The following is a 20,632-nucleotide window of genomic DNA, read 5'->3' as shown; positions in this document are numbered from 1 at the left end:
GTTGATGTCCTCAGTTAAATGGTGAAAACAATTTATTCCAAATTTGTGAATTCCTTTTATACTTCGAGTTCAATTTACATTTATAATTTTTCTTATAGTTATGATTATTTATTCTGTGTAAAAGTTATCCCACACATACGGCCAGACGGTCCCGTAAAGAGAAGGAGGTTCGATCGGGCGCCGCTCTGCTGTCGATTCGTCATCCTAGCTGTGACGTCTTTCTATAACAAAACGGCGCGACGTGCGTTCATCTGTTCTCAGTCCAATGTGGCTCTTAAGAAACTTGTCTTTAAGTCTAAAATAGAACGGAATAAACACCTAAAAACAAACAATTATCAGCTTCAGGTCATCAAAATGAGTGACGACACGGATTCCCCTCCGGAGAGGGAAATAAAGGTACGCTCTGTTACCCGTTTAGCAGCAGGTTAGCATGTCAGGTCATGTTTGCTAGCTGTGTCGCTGCATCTTCAACGGTGATTTGTCTAGCTAAGCTTGTTAGCTAGTGGTCCCGTTAAAAATTCACGCAACAACACACAACCGTTAAGCAATCGGATAATAAACATGGACACGATTTATACCGACAGGATCCGTTTTAAACTAACTTTAAGCTGCAGTGACAAGCTTGCATTTGCTCGCTGTGTAGCCGGCTACTGACAAACATAGCATCGTAGCATTAGCATGTTATCAGATGTGCTCTGACTGTTCGTTAAACTGGTTGTAAACCATGATGTCAGGTGTGTTTTTCATAGTTTGTGAGTTAATTCAAGTTTTTCAGTCATTAAAGTATTCATTTAGAAAACATATTCTCTTGTGTGTGTTTCAGGATTTTCAGTTTCGCCAGATGAAGAAAGCCAGAGTTTTCGAGCCATCTGAAGAGCTGCCTAGAGACAGATCCAGCCTCCTGACCATCTCCAACAAATTTGGTTTGACGTTTGTCGGCTTCGACAGAACATTCAAAGTTTACTGGACTCAAGACATCCTGAATGTGGATAAATGTGATGGCAACTCCAACGAAATCGGTATTAAACACTTTGCTTTCCAACAGTCGCACGTGGACGTTTGTTTCCGTCCTCGTCCATTTGTTTAATCTCGTCCTGATTGGTTTCCAGTGGAGGGGACGGCGGCGCTGGCGGAGGTGAAGGTGGAGCTGGCTCTTCATCACCTGGCTCTCAGCTGTGATGAGCTCACCTTGTCCGTTTGTGGCGTGTCTGAGGACAACAGGCTATCCTTCACGTTCTATGATGTCCGCACCTTTGTGAACAAGGTCCGTGACGCTTGAGCTGGCGTCTCCACTTCCATCAATATGTGTTTTTAACTGTAATCAATTATTAGCTGATCAATATCCATTCATCCATCCATGTTCTTGTAGACTAGACGACTAGAATCGTCTCGTCTACAGCTGCTTTTCCCTTGTGCTGGATTATATCCCAGCTGACTGTGGGCGAGAGGCGGGGTACACCCCGGACGCCTTGCCAGCACATCATGAAACCACATGAAAGACAAACAACCACTCACACACACACCTATGGTCAATTTAGAAGTTATCAATTCACCTAAATTGCATGTTTTTGGAGGGGGGAGGAAGCTGGAGAACCTGGAAAGAACCCACGCAGACACGGGGAGAACGTGCAAACTCCACACAGAAGGGATTCGAACCGATTGAGGCGACAGTGCTGCCCACCGTGCAGCTCAATCGATCGATATAATGTTTTTAAATTAAATCCTTCCCGAAGTTTCTAATGAATTCATCTATTTTTTTAAAATACCTGCAGCGATAAGAGAACCAGTCCAGCAAAATAAGTTGAAATTCCATTTGATCACCGCTTTGAATTTCATCCTAGCATTTCCTTTAAGTCGCCAGATTTAATGACTTGCATTTGACCGTTATTATTATTGTTGTTCTGCTCAGACACGACCACAGAAGCTGCCTTTCGCGTCGCTGCTGCCACCCGTTCCTCCCGGGACTCTGGTGCAGGACTTGAAGTGGAATCCCGCCCAGGCTTCTTTGCTGGCCGTCTGCACGTCCGACGGCAGCATGCGCATCCTGGACGTGGCCGACGGCGCCAAAGTCCTCGCCGAACTGCCGGCCTCGAGCGGCATCACCTGCCGTGAGTGAGGCGACGCAGCTTGGCTGGATTAGCGAGTGCTCCGTACGTCCGTCGTGGCTAAACTGTTGATCACTTGCTCTGCTTCACGCAGTTTGTTGGAGTCCGAAAGGGAAACAAGTCGCAGCGGGAAAACATAACGCCACAGTCAGTCAGTACACTCCAGTAAGTGAGCTGCATTCATCCACGTTAACATTAACACTAACACGCTGATCACGACAATGAGACGACAAACACATTTTCTCCTGTGTTGGAAAGGCTCTGGAGGAGAAGAAGGTCATCCCCTGTCCCCACTTTTACACTTCTGATGAGCCTGTCAAAGGTAAAGCCAGACCTGTTGTTCATAAGAGTTCGTAATGTTTGTGTTTTATGTCCTGACACCAGCTAGAACTTTCATGTTTTTGTGAATAATGTTGCTTATTTACTGCTTTAAACATGATTCCCTCTCCTCCTCCTCTCTCAGTTCTGGACGTCCTGTGGTTGAAGACCTTCGTGTTCGCCGTGGTTTACGCCGCTGCTGACGGATCGCTCAAGACGCCTCCTGAACTCGTGCTGGTCTCCCTGCCTGTAAGGAAACCCCACATCCTGTGTGCACTGACTTGGATTCCTGTCCATTTCCACCCTGCTGGTCTTAAATATTGATTTACAAAGTATTTTAATGCGTCCTCAAGTTTGGAATTGACATGAATGTTTGGTTGGTGAAATAATCTGTCTATTTTATGACAGAAAAGAAGAATGTGATGGGTTGTTTTTTCTTTTTTGTAGAAGAAGGATGAGAAGATGGAAACGAAGTACCTGAACTTCGGTGACACGGTTTACGGCAGCTGCACAGAACGGCAGCACCACTACTTCCTGCACCACGTGGAGGACTGGTGGGACCGATGACATTTCATCGTTTACCCCTTCAAACGCTTCTTGTCACGTTGAATTTGTGTGGTGTTGCGTGTTCCAGGGATCTCGTGTTTGCTGCTTCAGCAGCTTCCATTGAAGTCAGCGTCATCGCCAGACAAGACGACAAGGTACGTGGAAAGTTCTCAGAGAGGATAGCAAACTTTGAGATCAGTGTCATTTTAAAATAAATGCATGAATTAGAAATTCTTTTATTTAAAATGACGTTTAGTGCGTGTTTTAAATGGGATCTGTCAAATTCTGGTGCTGGACGACGGTTTGCTGGTAGAACGATGGTTTCTGTGGGCCGTAGTTCTACTCATTAATAGTTTCAGATGGAAAGGTGAAACTGAGCTGGATGTTTGCTGCTGGTTTAAATGCTTCTGGATCCAAGGTGTCAAAGACAGACTGTCTGGAGTTTGTCCTGACTTCACTCGCCTTCACAGGTTTGGGAGCTTTGGAACCTGGAGGACGCCAGCCGGGCGGAGCTTCCAGTAACTGACACAAACGAAGACACGCTTCCTCTCGGCTTAGCGATCGACTTCACCAGCCAGCAGGAGATCCACATCAGTGAGTGTTCTGGGCACCTTTCCTCCTGTTTTGTGCTTGGTTCTTTTGAGTTGGAATTTATTTAGTTTTTTAGACAGTTGAACAAATGTCCGATGCCTTTATTCCTTTACTCACCAGTAAAGAGACGAGTGCTGCCCCGGTCTGCAGCATCACCGCTGTTGGCAGCTGTAAACACACTTGAAATCACGATGGAGCTGAAATCCTGTCTGATTACTAAAAGATGTTGAAGGAGGATTTTGTTTTGTGCAGTTTGACTTTGGCCTGTTTCTATATATGAAGCAAAGCTCCCTAAAATATCTGATAATTAAAAAATGAAGCCGGTTCAGACACTAAACATGTCCAGAGTCCTTTCAGGTTGTATCTATGCTCAGAACATTTATCCTCTGGAAGGTACGACACACCCGTTCCATCGGATTTTTTAAAAAAAACCTTGAATGATTTTTGCGCTATAAAGTTGTTGAATACGTTTTGAGAATGGGGAAGTCGTCACATTTAAATTGACTTCTGCATTCCGTCGTCTGTGTTTAATCTCCAAAATTTTCAGTTCAGTGCTCTCCTAGTAATCAGACGGAGCCGAACCCATCCGGTTTCTTCTGCTGCAGTGCCGTATTGCAGCGTGTGTAAAGAATAGCGATCAGTCCCCGATCTGAGTGCTGTTTCATCTTCAGCAGAGAGCCAGACTTTCACGTGGAGCCGCCGTGGCTGTCTGCTCACATTCCTGCTCCCCAGCGAGGTAAAAAGCCTGCAGCCAGACCCACGTTTTGACGCGACGCAGTCGGATCAGAAACCTTTATGTGAAGCGAGGCATTAGAATAAAGAGAGGGGTCGCCTGTGGGGAAAAGGCACTTCTAAAAACGCCTCAGACGAACAAAACATCCCAGACGGTCCTGCTGCTGAATGCTGATGAGCTTCACTGTCGCTCTCCTCCCGTCCGCTCCTCTGTCAGCGTTTCTTTTAGTGTGTGTGATTATTTGTTGACAACTGAGGAATATTTGTGGCAGCACTGAAATGGAATTTTTACATCCCACAAAGCAGTGATGTATTGTGTTTGTATTGTGTTTGTGTGTTCGTCCACCAAATATCTCCACAACCGTTGCAGATAGAAAGATGAAACAAAAAGCACATTACTTGAGCAGCAAAGGGGATGAAAATGAGATGATGACCTTGACCTTGAGAAAACTAGGTCAAGGTCAAATTTCAGCTTTTGTACTCATTGCAGATTTTTGGAAGGCAGTCACATGATACCGTACACACATCTGGAAAGCATCCAGAAGTGCGCTGCGTTCTGTGAGTCTCAGACTTCCGTGAGACACAAAAGTGCTCTTAAACAATCGATAAGAGTGTGGGAAAAGGTGATACAGATAGAAGGTGGTTTGATATCAGTTCATAAACATTTAAATTACCGTAAATAGTAAGATAAATAGTTTGTCGCTCAATCGCGGAAGTCGTTAATCGCGTGTGGTTCTTGGAGTGCGTTGTAGACCTTTTTAGGTACACGTCTCTGAAACCTGAGATATAATCACTAAACAAAAAGCGACATTTTCAGGAAGCCAGAGGCACAAAAAATGTGTAGGTGAGGGTAAAATGTTGAATTCAGGGGTGTCACGGGATGTTGCAGTCTCTGACTGCCTTGTTGTTTTTTGTGTCTGGATCGATGCTGACTTTTAAAATAGCGATCCGTCATAATGTGAGCGTGCGACGTGTGGAGGTGAAGCATGAGTTGATGGTGCGTTATTGGTGATAGATCACACGCTGAGCAGCTGCTGCTGAAGGTGTTCTGTAACAGGTTTGTTCATTTTGCTCCTGGATGCATGTCAGCATGTGGAATCAAACATCACGCTGGCTTTTGTTTTCTGCCTCGCGAAGCCGACGAGAAGACGTTGCCGCCGGCGCCCACGATGCTCATGCTGTCCACGGAGGGACTGCTCTGCCCGTTCGCTCTGCTCAACCTCATCCCCGGCGTGAAGCAGCTGGTGTCGCCTCCCGCCGCCCTCCCCCTGGACGGAGAGAGACTCCCCAAGCCAGGTGGGTGAACCCGACCCACGTTTTAACAGCTTCGGCAGAACGACGATTCAGACTTATCTTTTCTTCTCCGGTTGAAGGCTTGTTGGCGGCCCCGCCGCTCAGACTCGCCGCCTCCGTCCCGGCGGCCCCACCGACCTTCTCCAACCTCCTTCTGACTCCAGCAGCTGCTTCCACCCCTCCGGCCCCAGCTGCCTCTTCATCCTCTGCCCCATTCAGCATGGCCCCCACAGCATCCACGTTATCGTCTTCATCCTCCTTCATGTTCTCCGTCCCGGCGACCGGCGCCGGCTCGGCCCCGTCGGCGTTCAGCCTGGCCGGATCCACGCCGTTCGGCTCGGGGTCGTCTGGCTTCTCCTTCGCCTCCAAACCTCCCTCTGACGCCCCCTCGGCCGCTTCGGCGTTCTCTTTCACGCCTGCTATCAAACCGACACCAGTGGGGGCCGCAGCGCCGTCACCCGCGCCCCAGAGCCTCGCTGCCCCCTCCCCACCAACGGTGAAGCTCAATCTGAACGAAAGGTACATCACGACCGAGGCTCCGCTTCTTTTACGTACGACAGAAGTTTTAAAAAAAAATCATTTGCATCGTCTTTCTTCAGACTTTCGGCTTTGGAGACCCCCACACCTCAGCCTGCCCCCCTGCCCAAAACTGTTGTGTCCAACTCCAGTCATGTGACCGCCCCGCCTCTGTTGGCCACCAAACCCTCAGCTGTGTTAGGTGAGGACGTCGCTGACATCGATGCACAAAGGTGTCATCTTTACATTTCCTGTTGATTTGTTTGGCTCTAACGTTTGCTTTGCTGCAGCTCCTGTGCGTCCGGTTCAAGCCAGCACCCCTCCCACAGTCGTGCAGAAGCCGACGCCCGCCCCCCAGGGCCGTGTCCAGACTCCACAGGTCCTGTCCGATTTAATCCGACTGTTAAAGTATTTAAGAACTTAAATCTTGTCACCCGAGCAACTCGCTGAACGCAATGAGCTTCAGTCTGATTTCTGTTAGCAGTAGTTACATCAAGAATCCATTCAGTGCTCATGAGCACGCTAACGGTTTTGTTAGCGACACAAAATAGCAGCTAGAGCAAGGGCAGTATTTTGTTTTAAACAAGAGGAAGTGGAAACCTGAAGTATTGAGTTCATTTTACCTCCAGAAAGTAGTGCATCCCTGGGATGCACTGCACGTTAGCCTGGAACAGCTAGCACTAAACTGATCGCAGAAGGTAAAAAAAGGTTTTAAAATGTCTGTGTTGCTTCAGTCAGCGCTAACAGTAACTGTTAGGAAGCAGCGACGTGTTGAATTCCAGATGTTCGTACTACTTTGTCCTCACCTTCATGCCGTGGTGTGAGTGTGTTTTTTTATGGCGTTCCCTTACAGGCAGCTGTTAGCATGAAAGCCCTGGAGAAGCAGCTCCAGCAGAAGCAAGACCCGGATCCCATCATGGTTGGAATACTGGAGGAGGTGAGACACGTCAGCCAATCAACACCTGAGAACAATGTCCCACCTTTATTTGGGGAACTGGTGGAAAGAGTGAGAGTCTGGTGCTACAAACTGGGAGGAAGACTGAACCTAATGATGACACGTTGCGTGTGTGTGTGTGCATGTGTGTGTGTGTCAATGTTCCTTTAGGTAGAGTTTAATTGTAAAACTTTTTTAGTTCTAAAATTTCAGTCAGATTCACATCACTGGTATTGGTTTCACTTTGCTTCCTTCTGTCAGTCAGTGAGACACACCACGGAATTATTATAAAATAGAACCCCGAGATAAGAGTTATTTGAGATACAAGTTGTGCTTCAGTATACCGCCACTGGTTGGTGGGTCAACACAACATCAGTGAGACCGGATCTCGTTCTCGTTGGTGGAGTAAACACGTGTGTTCTCGTGACTTTTGCATTATTATTTTTTTCATTCTTTATCATTGTTTACGTAACTTATATATGATTAATTAAACACAGATGAAGTCTGCGTGTCTATTGGTTGATTAAAAAAAACAACTTCATAATTTAATGGGTTTGGGTTTTTTTTAAAGACTGGAACGGATTAAAATTATTGTAGTTAGTTTGACTAGTTAAATGTTTGACGTTTGAGTTCAGTCATGGAACGGATTCAACTCGTATCTCGAGGTTCTTCTTTTATTTTTATAATTGAAACTGATTTGACGTTTTCTGAGCAACTGGTTTACACTTTCACACACATGAACACTAAATAAATGTAAGAATCATCCATTTTCATTCGCTGTTAATTTGGTAGTTGATTAAAAACTACGAACGCACAGGGACCTGAAGGCTGTGTGAACGTCATGTCTTCTCCACAGATCGCTCACTTCCAGAAGGAGTTGGATGAGCTGAAGGCCAGAAGCACCAGAGCCGACTTCAAGGTCGGCTCCAGCGAGGAGATGAAGGACCTGAGGAAGGAGTCAGAAGACCTCCACATCTTCACCCTTGAAATCAAGGAAACCACAGAGGTAAGGCGGCGACCGACGGTCCAGGGGGGACGCTAGCCCCGCCTCCTGATGCCAGGATCCAATCAGAACAACAGAATCACCTCCCATAGAACGTTGTTCAGTCGTTCTGGAGTCAATGTTTGGTGTTTAGTCTCTCCATGGCGACATCGGCGTCCTGAAGACCACCCTGCTGGAGGGCTTCGCCGGGACGGAGGAGGCCAAAGCCCGGAAGGACCTGAGCCGAGACAGGAACTACCGGCAGCTCCTGTACAGGAAGCCCCTGGACCCCCGCAGCGAGGAGCAGCTCAAGGTGAGGACCGGAACCCGCCGCGCCAACGGACCGCCCGTCCGCCGACACACGCTCAGCGTGTCGTCTGCTCGCCTCCCGTCCAGGAGATCCGCAGGCTGTACCAGTACGTCCTGTTCGCCGTGGAGGACGTCAACGACGTGTTGGACGTGGAGTGGGAGAAACACCTGGAGAAGAAGAAGAAGCAGAAGTGAGGAGTGTCTGATGTACACTAATGAATTAAGGCTAACGCTATTACATAAGTACAGTAGTAATGACATTACTGTAGTATTTACAGTAGTAATGACATTACTGTAGTATTTACAGTAGTAATGACATTACTGTAGTATTTACAGTAGTAATGACATTACTGAACTGAGACCGGTTAGTTAGTTAGACTTGAGGTCTACCTAACCAACGCTAACTAGTGTGTTAGCATTAGTTATTTAACGTTAACGCTGAACTAATAGCGTTGGCGTTAAATGAGTGTTGGGTTTCCTTGGTAACGACTCTCGTCTCTGCTTCAGACACATGATGGTTCCGGGCCGTGAGAATCTCTTCATGACTCTGGCCAACAATCTCTACATCATCAAGGAGCAGAAGAACCGCCTGGACCAGCTGTCCAAGGAGCTCACGGCGCTTCACCTCTACAGCAAGACTCAGACGCCCCACTGCCACCCCGCTGCCGCCGCCGCTGCGGGGGGGTACGATCCCGATCTGGGTCGGGAATCAAACCCAGACCAGATTGAGATTAATTATCCGCCGTCGTGTTTCCGCAGACTGAACGGCGTTTCTTTCTTCTGACAGGTTGGAAAGCGAACTTGAAAATTTAAGGGATGCGCTTCTGAAGGCCAGGCTGGACACCACCCCCCCAAAGACCAGCGCCAAATCTCCAGGTATTGATCTGTCTGTATTTACGATCGATTTGACAGGATTCCAGTGCTCTAACTGCGTTTATGTTCCTCCAACAGCCAGAATATCTCCAGTGAAACAGTCCCAGCTGCGGAACTTCCTGTCCAAGGGGCAGATGCCCCCCGTCCGCTCCACCGCCCCAGGTAAACGTCCCACCTGGAGAACCAGAGCGACTGGGAGTTGAAGCGGGACCCTGACCCCTGACTCTTCTCCCCTCAGCCGTTCTGTCCCGTTCGGCGTTCCTCTCGCCGAAATACTACGAGGACCTGGACGACGTAAGCTCCACCTCCTCACTGTCCCAGTGCATGGAGCTCCGCCCATCTCAGCTGGAGCTGGAGGAGGAGGAGGAGGAGGAGGAGCTCCAGCCGGAGCCCCTCCCAGTGGCGATGGTTCCCGCAGAGATGCCCGCCCCCCGCCACCTGACCGTGATGAGGACCCCCTCCATCCAGCCGGGCTTCGGGGCCATCCAGTCCACCCCTCTGACCAAACTCCAGTCGGTCCAGGGCGTCGGCTTCGGACTCAGCCCCATCGCCAATCCTGGTGAGCGACCGAGGCTCCTCCTCCTCCAGACGATTGGTTTGTTTGCCGATGATGTCAGATGCTCAACGTTTGGTTAAAATATGTCGCTGCCTTTTCAGTTCCAACCAGTAAGATCAACCTCAGCGGGGCGGAGAGCACCGCCCTCGCCACCAAGACCGTCAAACATGGAGCGCCTCCGATGGAGAGGACCGCCCCCGTCACCATCACCGCCCAGCAGGCCGCCGCCACAGCGGCGCTACGCAGGCAGATGGCCAATCAGAAACCAGGTAGGAGCAGTGTGGTGCGATACTCCATGTGCGTCAGCAGGGGGCGGTACAGGCCAGCAGACCGGTCTCAGCTCATTAATGCTCACTGCAGGAAGTTATTGATTAGATTTCAATCTATAATCACCATCTGAGGTCATTACTACTGTTAATACTGAAGTAATGTCATTACTACTCTAAATGTTATAGTAATGTCATTACTACTGTAATTACGACACATGCAGCATTAACAGGACTTATATACTAAACTATAAAATATAAACAGTATAAAATTAAATTAAATCCATTCAACCCCGTGCTGACCTCGCCCCCTCCCCCCCGCTCCTCCTGAGAGAGTCATTGCCCCCCCTGATGGCACGGGGCACGAAGGAGGACCTCAGCCTCTCTGTGGAGGCGCTGTGTGACAGCAGTCTGCCGCTGAAGGTGCTTCTCTGCTGGGAGAAGGTGGTGTGTAGGGGGGGGGGGGGGGGCTGGTGTTGTTCATGATGGCCTTAATTTTAGACATGGTCCTGCTCCCTAGAACTTTCTCCACAGAGTCCAGGCTCAGCCCGACCACTGAGCCCACTCTACGGATGAGTCTGTTCAGACGGTCCATATCTCTTTTCCTGGCCCCCCCACCCCAACACACAATGGCGAATGACAGCACACTGGAGACTACGGACTGATAGAACATGAGAAGGAGCTTAGGACAGATGTTGAAGGAGGCCAGCCTCCTCAGGAAGTACATCCTGCTCTGCCCCTTCTTAAACACACAGTCCCAGTTGAGTGACCAGTCCAGTCTGCTGTCTAGCTGCAGTTTTTATTATTACATCCCATAATAATAAAATCCTGTAGTACCATAATGTATCTTTTACATCTCTACCTCTGCTGAATGAATTTTCTCCTGGGGGGTGTAGAGGCTAAGCCTAGCTTTAATCCACTGAGGTGTTCCACCACACTGACGTGAATGATGCGATGATGTCACTTCCTGCTCATCAAAAGTCAGACACGCCCCTTTATGTTTGATGACTCTGATTTCATTAAGTTCCTCCATCATTTAGTTCCTACAGGAGGACAACATTGGTTCCTCCATCATTTAGTTCCTACAGGAGAACATTGGTTCCTACATCATTTAGTTCCTACAGTAGGACAACATTGGTTCCTACATCATTTAGTTCCTACAGGAGAACATTGGTTCCTACATCATTTAGTTCCTACTGGAGGACAACATTGGTTCCTACATCATTTAGTTCCTACAGGAGAACATTGGTTCCTACATCATTTAGTTCCTACTGGAGGACAACATTGGTTCCTACATCATTTAGTTCCTACAGGAGAACATTGGTTCCTACATCATTTAGTTCCTACTGGAGGAAAACATTGGTTCCTACATCATTTAGTTCCTACAGGAGGACAACATTGGTTCCTACATCATTTAGTTCCTACAGGAGGACAACATTGGTTCCTACATCATTTAGTTCCTACAGGAGAACATTGGTTCCTACATCATTTAGTTCCTACTGGAGGACAACATTGGTTCCTACATCATTTAGTTCCTACAGGAGAACATTGGTTCCTACATCATTTAGTTCCTACTGGAGGACAACATTGGTTCCTACATCATTTAGTTCCTACAGGAGGACAACATTGGTTCCTACATCATTTAGTTCCTACAGGAGGACAACATTGGTTCCTACATCATTTAGTTCCTACTGGAGGACAACATTGGTTCCTACATCATTTAGTTCCTACAGGAGGACAACATTGGTTCCTACATCATTTAGTTCCTACAGGAGGACAACATTGGTTCCTACATCATTTAGTTCCTACAGGACAACATTGGTTCCTACATCATTTAGTTCCTACAGGAGGACAACATTGGTTCCTACATCATTTAGTTCCTACAGGAGGACAACATTGGTTCCTACATCATTTAGTTCCTACAGGAGAACATTGGTTCCTACATCATTTAGTTCCTACAGGAGAACATTGGTTCCTACATCATTTAGTTCCTACAGGAGGACAACATTGGTTCCTACATCATTTAGTTCCTACAGGAGGACAACATTGGTTCCTACATCATTTAGTTCCTACAGGAGGACAACATTGGTTCCTACACACTTTTGTGTAACACAAAAGTGTTAATCAAATTTAACTGTGTGTGTGTGTGTGTGTGTGCGCGCGCGCGTGTGTGTGTGTGTGTGTGTGTGTGTGTGTGTGTGTGTGTGTGCGTTGCAGCTGCTGTCGGTGCTTCCTTGACTGAGTCCACGTTGAAAACCGTTCCTCAGGTGGTCAACGTCCAGGAGCTCAGAGAAAAAGGAGCTCCTGGGGGGGTTTCCAGCATCATCAGGTAAACTCCAGCGATGAGGCGACTCCTCCTCTTCCTCCCTGGTGTCACGTGACACTAGATGTAGAGATAATCAGAACGCAGGCGCTTTAATGAGATGGTGGAGAATCTCTTTTAGTCACACATGTTAAACACAACCTACTGAATCCATACGCCTCACATTCCCCACTAGGTTTTCTCCTCTCCTTCTGTATTGTTTATCGACGACGCCGGTTGTTATTTGCAACGCGGTCGGCAGTCAGTCTGTCGCCCGCGGCGTCCCGCGTTCGTTTCGGTGTCACTGAATACACGTCATCTCCGAGGAACGCTCTGAAAGACGGCGGCTGCATCCCACCCCCCCGCCTCCTGACCTACTCCTTCTGCTTCGCTGAGCTGTCGGCAGGCCGTTGCTGCTCGGGGCTTTTTCCAGACAAAACCTGCTCATAGGAGCAAAGAGCGACGGACCCTTGTGAAAGCGCTCACATCAGTAGCAGCGCATATGATTTCTATAGACGATTATTACGTACGTTTTATTTTATGATTTTATTTTCCTACAGCTGCAGATTTCAGTTCAGAATTTAAATTATAAGTCAGGTCACCGGCGTGACGGCTGTGCTCCAGGTCGTTCGTTCACACCTGAACAATAACAGCGGTTTGTGTGACTGACCACAAACGTGTCTGACAGCCCAGACCAGGTTTCTGCTCGTGGTTTCAGTCGGAATTCATGACCTCTGAACCCTAACAGGAGTTTGTGTGAAGAGAACCTGACTTCTCTTCCTGTCTTTCCCAGTAAACCTGTCCCGGATCCAGCGGCTCAGGTTTTTGCCACCGTTTCTTCCAACCTGGCCAAACGAGTGAGTTTTCTGCTCGTCTGTTGATCTCCAGCCATCATCTGTCTTTCTCTGTGCATGAGAACCTCTAATAGAACCTAAAATAGAGCCTACAATGGAACCTATAGTAGAACCTACAGTAGAACCTACAATGGAACCTATAGGAGAACCTAGAAATACGGGTTTAACCCATTCCGTGGCTGAACTCTTAATTCAAACATTTAACCAGTTAAAATAACTAAAAATCATTTTAATCCGTTCCAGCTTTATAGAATAAGTGAAACCCCCTAAATTATAAAAAAAAATACATATTTTTATCAACCAATAGACATGCAGATTTTACCTGTGTATAAATATATATAAGTTACGTAAAGAATGAAAAGAAACACAAAAGTCAGGAGAACACACGAGCTACGTCTTTACTCCACCAACGAGAACGAGATCCGGTCTCACTGATGTCGTATCCATCCGCCAACACGCGGTAAAGAACGAGATCCGGTCTCACTGATGTCGTATCCATCCGCCAACACGTGGTAAAGAACGAGATACGGTCTCACTGATGTGGTATCCATCCGCCAACACGCGGTAAAGAACGAGATACGGTCTCACTGATGTGGTATCCATCCGCCAATCTCGGATTTTTTGCTCGTATGTCCAAAAACAACTTGGATGGGTTTTAATCTCTCTTCTAAACTTTGACCCAGAATATGACGAGTAAGCAGTGAGTGAAACTCACAGCTTGCTGATAGTTTTATATGTGAAGTCACACGTTAACGACACGCAGGAGAAATGTCCAGGAAGAAGTCCCACATTGATGTCAGAAGTTGCACTTGGGTGGGGAGGGATTGTCTCGGTTTGTCCTGCATAAAGGTGGAATAAAGTTTTAATCTGTTCAGAATCCGACCCAAGGAGTCCAGAAGTTGCCGCCTGAAAGTTTAACGACGACTCAAGGGAGCTTCGTCTTTGGTGAGTCGTGTGTTTGTTTCCTGTCAGCATTTATTCCCACAGAAACCAGCGACGCCACCCCACCCCCCACCAACCCCCCCAGAACAAGCAGAACCTCACCTTTTCTTTAATGTTCTCTAAATGTCCTTCAGGTCAGTCGACCAAAACGGACGTTCCTGCAGCTCCTGCAGAGCAAAGCAGCAGCAAAGGCTTCTCCTTCACCCCCGGGTGAGTCGTCAGTGTTGCAGATAGAGATGAGACAAAAAGCACATGACTCAGGCAGCAAAGGGGATGAAAGTGGGATGACCTTGACCTTGAGGAAACTAGGTCAAGGTCAACTTGTGTCCATTTTTCTTTTTTGCACATATGTCAGGAACCGGATAAGATAGGAAGACGCAACTTAAAACGTTACATTCAGGCAAAGGAGGCAAAGGAGATGAAAATTGATCACAACCTTGACCTTAAAAACTAGGTCAAGGTCAAATTCTCACTTTTATACCTATTTTAGGTCCACATCTCTGAAACCTGATGAGATGTAATCACAAAGCAACAAGCAACATTTTCAGGAAGCCAGAGGCACAAAAATGTGTAGGTCAGGGTAAAATGTTGAATCCAGGGGTATTGGGGGTGTTAAAGGTATCGTCCAATCGTGGCTCTCGCAATCTCTGTGGAGATTTGTCCTTTAATCATCCTTTAAATTTCCTGCAGGTCTGCAGGATTTGTTTTCGCTTCGGTTAGCCAAGGATCTGGAATCCCCCCAGGTAAACTCATCCAGCACCATCAGATAGTTCCAGGATGGTGTCTGACATGCCCCCCATCCCCATCATGACCTTTCTCCTCGTGTCTCCCCAGTGAAGGATATGAGTAAATTCTCCTTCGGAGGAAACGGGAAGTTCGGCCAGCCTGGAGAGGAGTCCGTCGCCCCTCTTCTCCGCCCCGACTCCCCCGCTCCCCCTCCCAAGCCAGTGGGAGACAAACCCCCCTCCACCACGTCGGCCCCCAGGATCGAGCCTCAGCCCCCGAAGGCGGCGACGGCGGGGGGAGAAACGTTGGGGAGCTTCTCGGGACTGCGTGTGGGCGCGGGAGAGGAAGTCAAAGACGCGTCGGGCAAACCGGCCGCCGCCTCGTTCGCCTTCGGGGAAAGCGGACTAGGGGTGGGCAAAGGGGGGGCCCAGTTCAGCTTCGGCGCCATTCTTCAGAAGTCTGCAGAGGATTCTAACGGGGCAGATTTCTCCAAGGGGGCAGCAGCGGGCAGTTTGTTCAAGCCGCCCGAATCCAACCCCAAGCCGGCGTTCTCGGTGCCCCAGAGCGTCGCGGCGGCGCTGCCGTTATCGTTCAGCAGCCTCCTGGCCGCTTCGCTGGACTCCTCAGAGGCCCCCCCACAGCCGTCTGAAATGACCCCTCCCCCTGAAAAAGAACCCGCCGCTGAACCAGTGGTAGACAGCACGACTCCCGCAGTGCCGGAGTCCACGGCGGCGGCGGCTCCCGCCCCCGAGGAGACCACGGCGGCGCCGCCCGTTCCTCCTACTCCGGCCCCCGCCGCTCCTCCACCGGACTCCTCCTCCTCCACGCCCCCCCCCGACTGAACCCACCCTCCCGACACCGTCCAGTGCAGCTCCTACGTCGGACACGACCCCAGACAGCACGACGACCCCGACTGCAGCCGCTGCCACGACCCCCTCGGATGCGGCCGCCGTCCCCGCGGCGGCGGCGCCCGCGCCTCCGGTGGCGGTCGCAGCGTTCCAGGTTCCCGCCTCCGACACACCCGGTTCTGCTTTCATCCAACCGGCTCAGACGACTACTGACAGCGGCACCGCGGGGGTCGCACCCGTCATCAGCGCGGTGGCTCCACCCACCACCACTCCCACCCCAACCGTCGTTAGCAGCCCAACGACGACGCCAACCGCCGCCGCCGCTGCTGCTGCTGCTGCTGCTGCGGCTGGCGGCGCCGTGTTCGGGCAGCCGGCCGCGGCGTCTGCGACCCCGGGGTCAACGGCGTTCGGCTCAGCCGGGTTTGGCGCCCCCACCGGAACCGGGTTCGGGAAGCCCGTGTTCGGCCAGGCGAGCGGATTCGGTCAACCCACTGGCGGCGCCGGGACGGCCGCCGGATTTTCCTTCGGCCAATCGGCGTTCGGAGCGAGTTCCAGCAGCGCCACGACCGGAGGAAGTCTCTTCGGAGCGTCCGCCGGCGGCGGTGGGGGCGGTGCCATTTCCTTCTCTTTCAGCTCGGGCGCCGCCAACACGGCCAGCAGCACCGGATCGCTGGGGATGCTGGGAAAAAGCACCGCCCCGGCGTTCGGCCAGAGCTCCGGCTTCGGGCAGGGGGCGGGGTTCGGGAGCAACACCACCACGTCCACGTCTAGCGGATTCAGCTTCGGACAGCCGTCAGGTGAGACCGCCCCCCGCCGCACGCGTTTCCTGTCTGACATCCAATGAGAATTAAACGTTTATCTGTGTCTTTTTTCCCATGATGCTTTGCTCAGAGCGACACTGACATACATAATTAATCGTAATCTGTCTTCCTCCGATTCTCCATCCTCTGTTCCGTAACTGGATCAGTCGTCATGACGATAAATTCCGTGTTTAGAAGCCCGATTTTCACTGATAAGCTCCGCCCATCCTTCCTTGTTGAAGAACTTAATCGGCGTTTACAGCCAATGAGAACAGGAGGTTCTGATTCAGAAGCAGTCATGTGACATGAACAGTCAGGAAGCGCTTCGATTGATCATTTCCTGTCGTTCCAGCGTTCGGTTCCACCCCCACCTCCGTGTTCGGACAGCAGCCCAGCCAACCCAGCGGCGGTTTGTTCGGACAGGTAAGACCCGCCCACCTGCTCCCAATGTCTCACAATTTAAAATTTAAAATAAAGGTTGCATTATGCCCCCCCCCCCTTCCCCAAGCAGCAGCCATCATCTGGGGGGAGCCTGTTCGGTTCCGCTCCATCCAGTACCGCCAACTCCGCCGCCGGTGGGGGGTTCTTCAGCGGGTTGGGAGGGAAGCCGAGCGAAGACGCCGCCAGCAAGAACCCGTTTGGCGCCACCGCCGGGAGCTTCGGCCAGCCCGCCGGGGGGGGTACGGTGAAGCACGCCGTTTAAAACACGCTCCTGAAGCGTGAAACAAGCCTCCACCTTCCTCTTCCTCCTTCTCCCCCCCCCCTCCAGGTACCAACAGTCTGTTCGGGGGCAGCGGCGCCAAGAACTTTGGCTTCGGACAGCCCGCCTTCGACGAGCATAAAACGGGCGGGACCTTCAGCACCAGCGCCGGGAGCGTGGCGTCGCAAGGGTTCGGATCCTTCTCCACGCCGGCAAAACCAGGTACAGCTCCCCCGCCCCCCCCCTCCGTGCCAGTCCCGACAGTTCGGTACCGGTACCGCCGGGGGGGTCAGGAAGCACCCGAGACCCGATCCGGAACTCCTGTCTGTGGCGCTGACACGCCCCCCCCCATCTGTCTTCATCTCAGTTCTTGTTTCTGTCTCCCCAGGTGGTTTCGGAAGCGCCCCAGTTTTCGGGAGCCCCCCCTCCTTTGGTAACACTCAGGCCTTCGGGGGGGGGGCGTCGTTCGGATCCGGCGCGGCGTTCAGCAGCAACATGGGTTCCTCCGCCAACAAGGTGTTCGGAGAGGGAACCACGGCCTCCAACATGGGAGGCTTCGGGTGCGGAGCTGTTTTCTGTCTTGGGGGGGTCAGGTGTGGGAGTGGGGAGTTCGATTTAAACGTGACGTGATTTATTTCATGCTAGTTGTCACATCTGTGTGGTTGTTCTACTTCCTGTTCCTCCCCCAGCAGGTCATGATCCAAACATTTAAATTCTGTACTTGCCCCCCCCCCCCCCCCCGAACGGGTCCTTCACACACACACACACACACACGTGAATCCAGCATTTGGCCCCCTGATCTCGGCTCGGAGCCAAACTGTGGATCTCAGGACCAGGATTATTTTCCTCCGATAATCTCTACAGATTAAACTGCTTGACTCCGCCCTTCCCTCGCCATGCCTCCCTTGCCCCCCCCCCCTTTTAGAGCCAATGGCGTCCTGTAGAGGAGGTTCTGCAGGAGGTGTGCTCTGCTTCATCTCTCGATGCCTCTCTGGGTTTCAGGTTCGCGTCGCCCCCCAGCCACCCCTCCTTCGGCGGCCTAGCCAATCAGAACCCTCCGTCGTTCGGGAGCCTCGCCCAGCAGGGCTCTGGGTTTGGGAGTCAGCCCAGCAGCTTCTCGGGCTTCGGACAGCAGCCCCAGGCAGGAGGTGAGACTGCCTTGCTCATGGACAGACTGTCTGTCCTCCTGTCTGTCCACCTGTGTGTGTTCACCTGTGTGTGTTCACCTGTGTGTGTTCACCTGTGTGTCCACCTGTCTGTCTGACACGTCTGCGCTGGTGTTGCTCTTCTTCACTCGGGTCTCCTTCTCCTCCTTCTCCTCAGGTTTCTCTGGAAGCTCCTTCGGTTCTGCTAACCAGTAAGTTCAACACACGTTTCCCTCCAGCTCAGCTTGGAACGAATCAACAACTCAGCCACGAAACAATTCTGTCGGGTGCAGAACACACCTGAGACAAGCCGCCGCCCCCTCTCGGTCCTCTCGTCACACTCACCTGTCGTTCACCCCTCCTACTTTCTCATCTGCATCTCATCCCTAGATCTCGTTTCCCCGCTCCCCTCCAGTGGAACGAATCCTGAATGGAGAGCTGCTTCAGCTTAGTTTAGCCTAGCCTGGCCTGGTTTAACTTAGTTTAGCCTAGTTCAGCCTAGTTCAGCTTAGTTTAGCCTAGCTTGGCTTTTTTATCTCCAGCTTTATTTTCACAGTTCTTCTAAACATCCGCTTATTTTGTTGCTAATAAACAAACAAGCCTTAATGACAAAAAACTAAAAATGCGAATTTGAAGAAAGAAATTCTATCTTTAAATTTTATTTTTTACCTCGTTCTCCCTCTGATTCTTCTCACGTTGTCCTGGTTGACCTTTGATGCGTCAGCGGGTCGTTCAGCGTCATTTCATCGCTCTCTGAGAGGCGTTCAAAGACAGGACGTTGGGCCCGTAAAGCAGAGGTTCTGGTTGTGGTTCCGCGCCCGGTGACTCTTCCTCTTTGTTTTTCCCTCTCGTCCTCCAGGTCAGGTCCTGAAACATTTTCCAGCTGGAGAAGCTGATTCCATCAGAGCAGCTCGACCCCAACCGGTTCCTGCAGCTCCGGTACCGACGGGTCAGAAGCGGAAAGATTTCAGACCAAAGTAAAACAAAACTATCAGAAGTGGAGAAAACTCAAGTCTGACTGGAAGTCTGAAAGAACATTTTAAAAAGTTTGTCACAGAATGAATGAAGTGTTCTGGAAAAACATTTGCATCCATACAGGAAGTGATGAAATTTAAAGATGTTTTGTTTTTCAATGTGGTTTCGCATTAAACCCTGTTTATGTATATTTTTACATGAAATTAGCGGTAAATAAATTTCTTCAACCAATCAGCTGCTCAGATTTCATGCTTCATTTTGTCCTGATGGTTAAACCGTTCATTTGATGATAATCTGATTATTTTAGAGCCCAACACAGCTTCGCGTTTACCACTTCCTGTCTGCACAGGAAGTTGCTTCTGAATCTCAACAGATTGGGGTGTCGTGTTTTGAACGGGTCATGAATGAACATGATTCGCTTCCTGTGTTGAATCTGGTGGACTCGGACCTAAACTGGGCGGCAGAGGAATGGGGGGGGGGGGTCCACGCCTTCAGTCTGGCCCTCGGTATGACCTTCAACCTCCGTCCACCAGGTTCAGATCCAGATCCTGACTTTCTGCCGCCCTGATCCGAGGGGGGGGGGGGGGTGATAGGACAGGAAAGTCTCCCAAACACTCGAGAGGATGACAGCTGGGAGATAGAGGGATTAAAAATAGCTAAGCCCCTCCCCCCAGCCCCCGTTATTCCCTGTTTGTTTGTTTTTCCCACTCTTGTGTGATGAGCAGCTCTTCATCACGTCTCCGACTTCCTCTGATGACATCATGTCCCCCAGCATGAGCATGTTCTGGGGTTTGTCCATGATTCCCCTGGTCCTGATCCTGGTCCTGGTCCTGATCCTGGTCCTGGTTCTGGTCCTGATGCTGTCGTACGTCTGGTATTCAGGGGTTTTGATGAGCATCAGATCGTCTGACAAATAAAGCAAAACCAAAACAACCCATTAGGGCAGTTTGTCTGCATCATAATCCCAATCTGATAATCCACCAAGCGGGGGGGGGGAGGTTGTTTGCTGAGTTGCTGGAGTTGGGGTAGGGGGGGCTTTATCCCCTGCTGTGTATCTGGTCATTAATATAGTAGCATTACAGGAACATTGCTTATTATTAAATACACTGTAAACATGGCAAATATGTTGTACATACACTAAACATTGTAAACATGCTGTAAATAAACTAAACAGTAAATATACTATAAATACACTTAACAGTAAATATAATGTTAATATACTAAACATAGTAAACATACTGTAAATACACTGTCAACGTAGTAAAGATACTGTAAATACACTGTAAACATAGTAAAGATACTGTAAATACACTGTAAAC

General features: G+C 50.0%; 1 protein-coding gene across 1 annotated transcript; it reads left to right on the top strand.

Moving 5' to 3' along the window:
* The first annotated feature begins 233 nt into the window (after positions 1–233).
* On the top strand, positions 234–19,547 carry nup214 (nucleoporin 214). Its single transcript, XM_068334392.1, is given in 37 exon segments — positions 234–396; positions 824–1,019; positions 1,110–1,264; positions 1,910–2,108; positions 2,200–2,270; positions 2,364–2,427; positions 2,569–2,672; positions 2,871–2,977; positions 3,058–3,124; positions 3,440–3,563; positions 5,430–5,588; positions 5,666–6,104; positions 6,185–6,303; positions 6,392–6,480; positions 6,955–7,038; positions 7,892–8,041; positions 8,172–8,330; positions 8,414–8,517; positions 8,834–9,010; positions 9,114–9,202; positions 9,278–9,361; positions 9,438–9,758; positions 9,857–10,024; positions 12,239–12,350; positions 13,117–13,180; positions 14,053–14,122; positions 14,254–14,329; positions 14,810–14,862; positions 14,954–15,681; positions 15,683–16,490; positions 16,846–16,916; positions 17,005–17,173; positions 17,263–17,415; positions 17,582–17,753; positions 18,196–18,341; positions 18,517–18,550; positions 19,198–19,547. Coding segments are annotated over 37 exon segments (5,964 nt in total). The 5' UTR covers positions 234–354; the 3' UTR covers positions 19,235–19,547.
* The last annotated feature ends 1,085 nt before the right edge of the window (positions 19,548–20,632 follow it).

This window comes from Antennarius striatus, chromosome 15, assembly GCF_040054535.1.
Source record: "Antennarius striatus isolate MH-2024 chromosome 15, ASM4005453v1, whole genome shotgun sequence".
Classification (NCBI taxonomy): domain Eukaryota; kingdom Metazoa; phylum Chordata; class Actinopteri; order Lophiiformes; family Antennariidae; genus Antennarius; species Antennarius striatus.
This window is presented reverse-complemented; position numbering and strand designations above follow the sequence as displayed.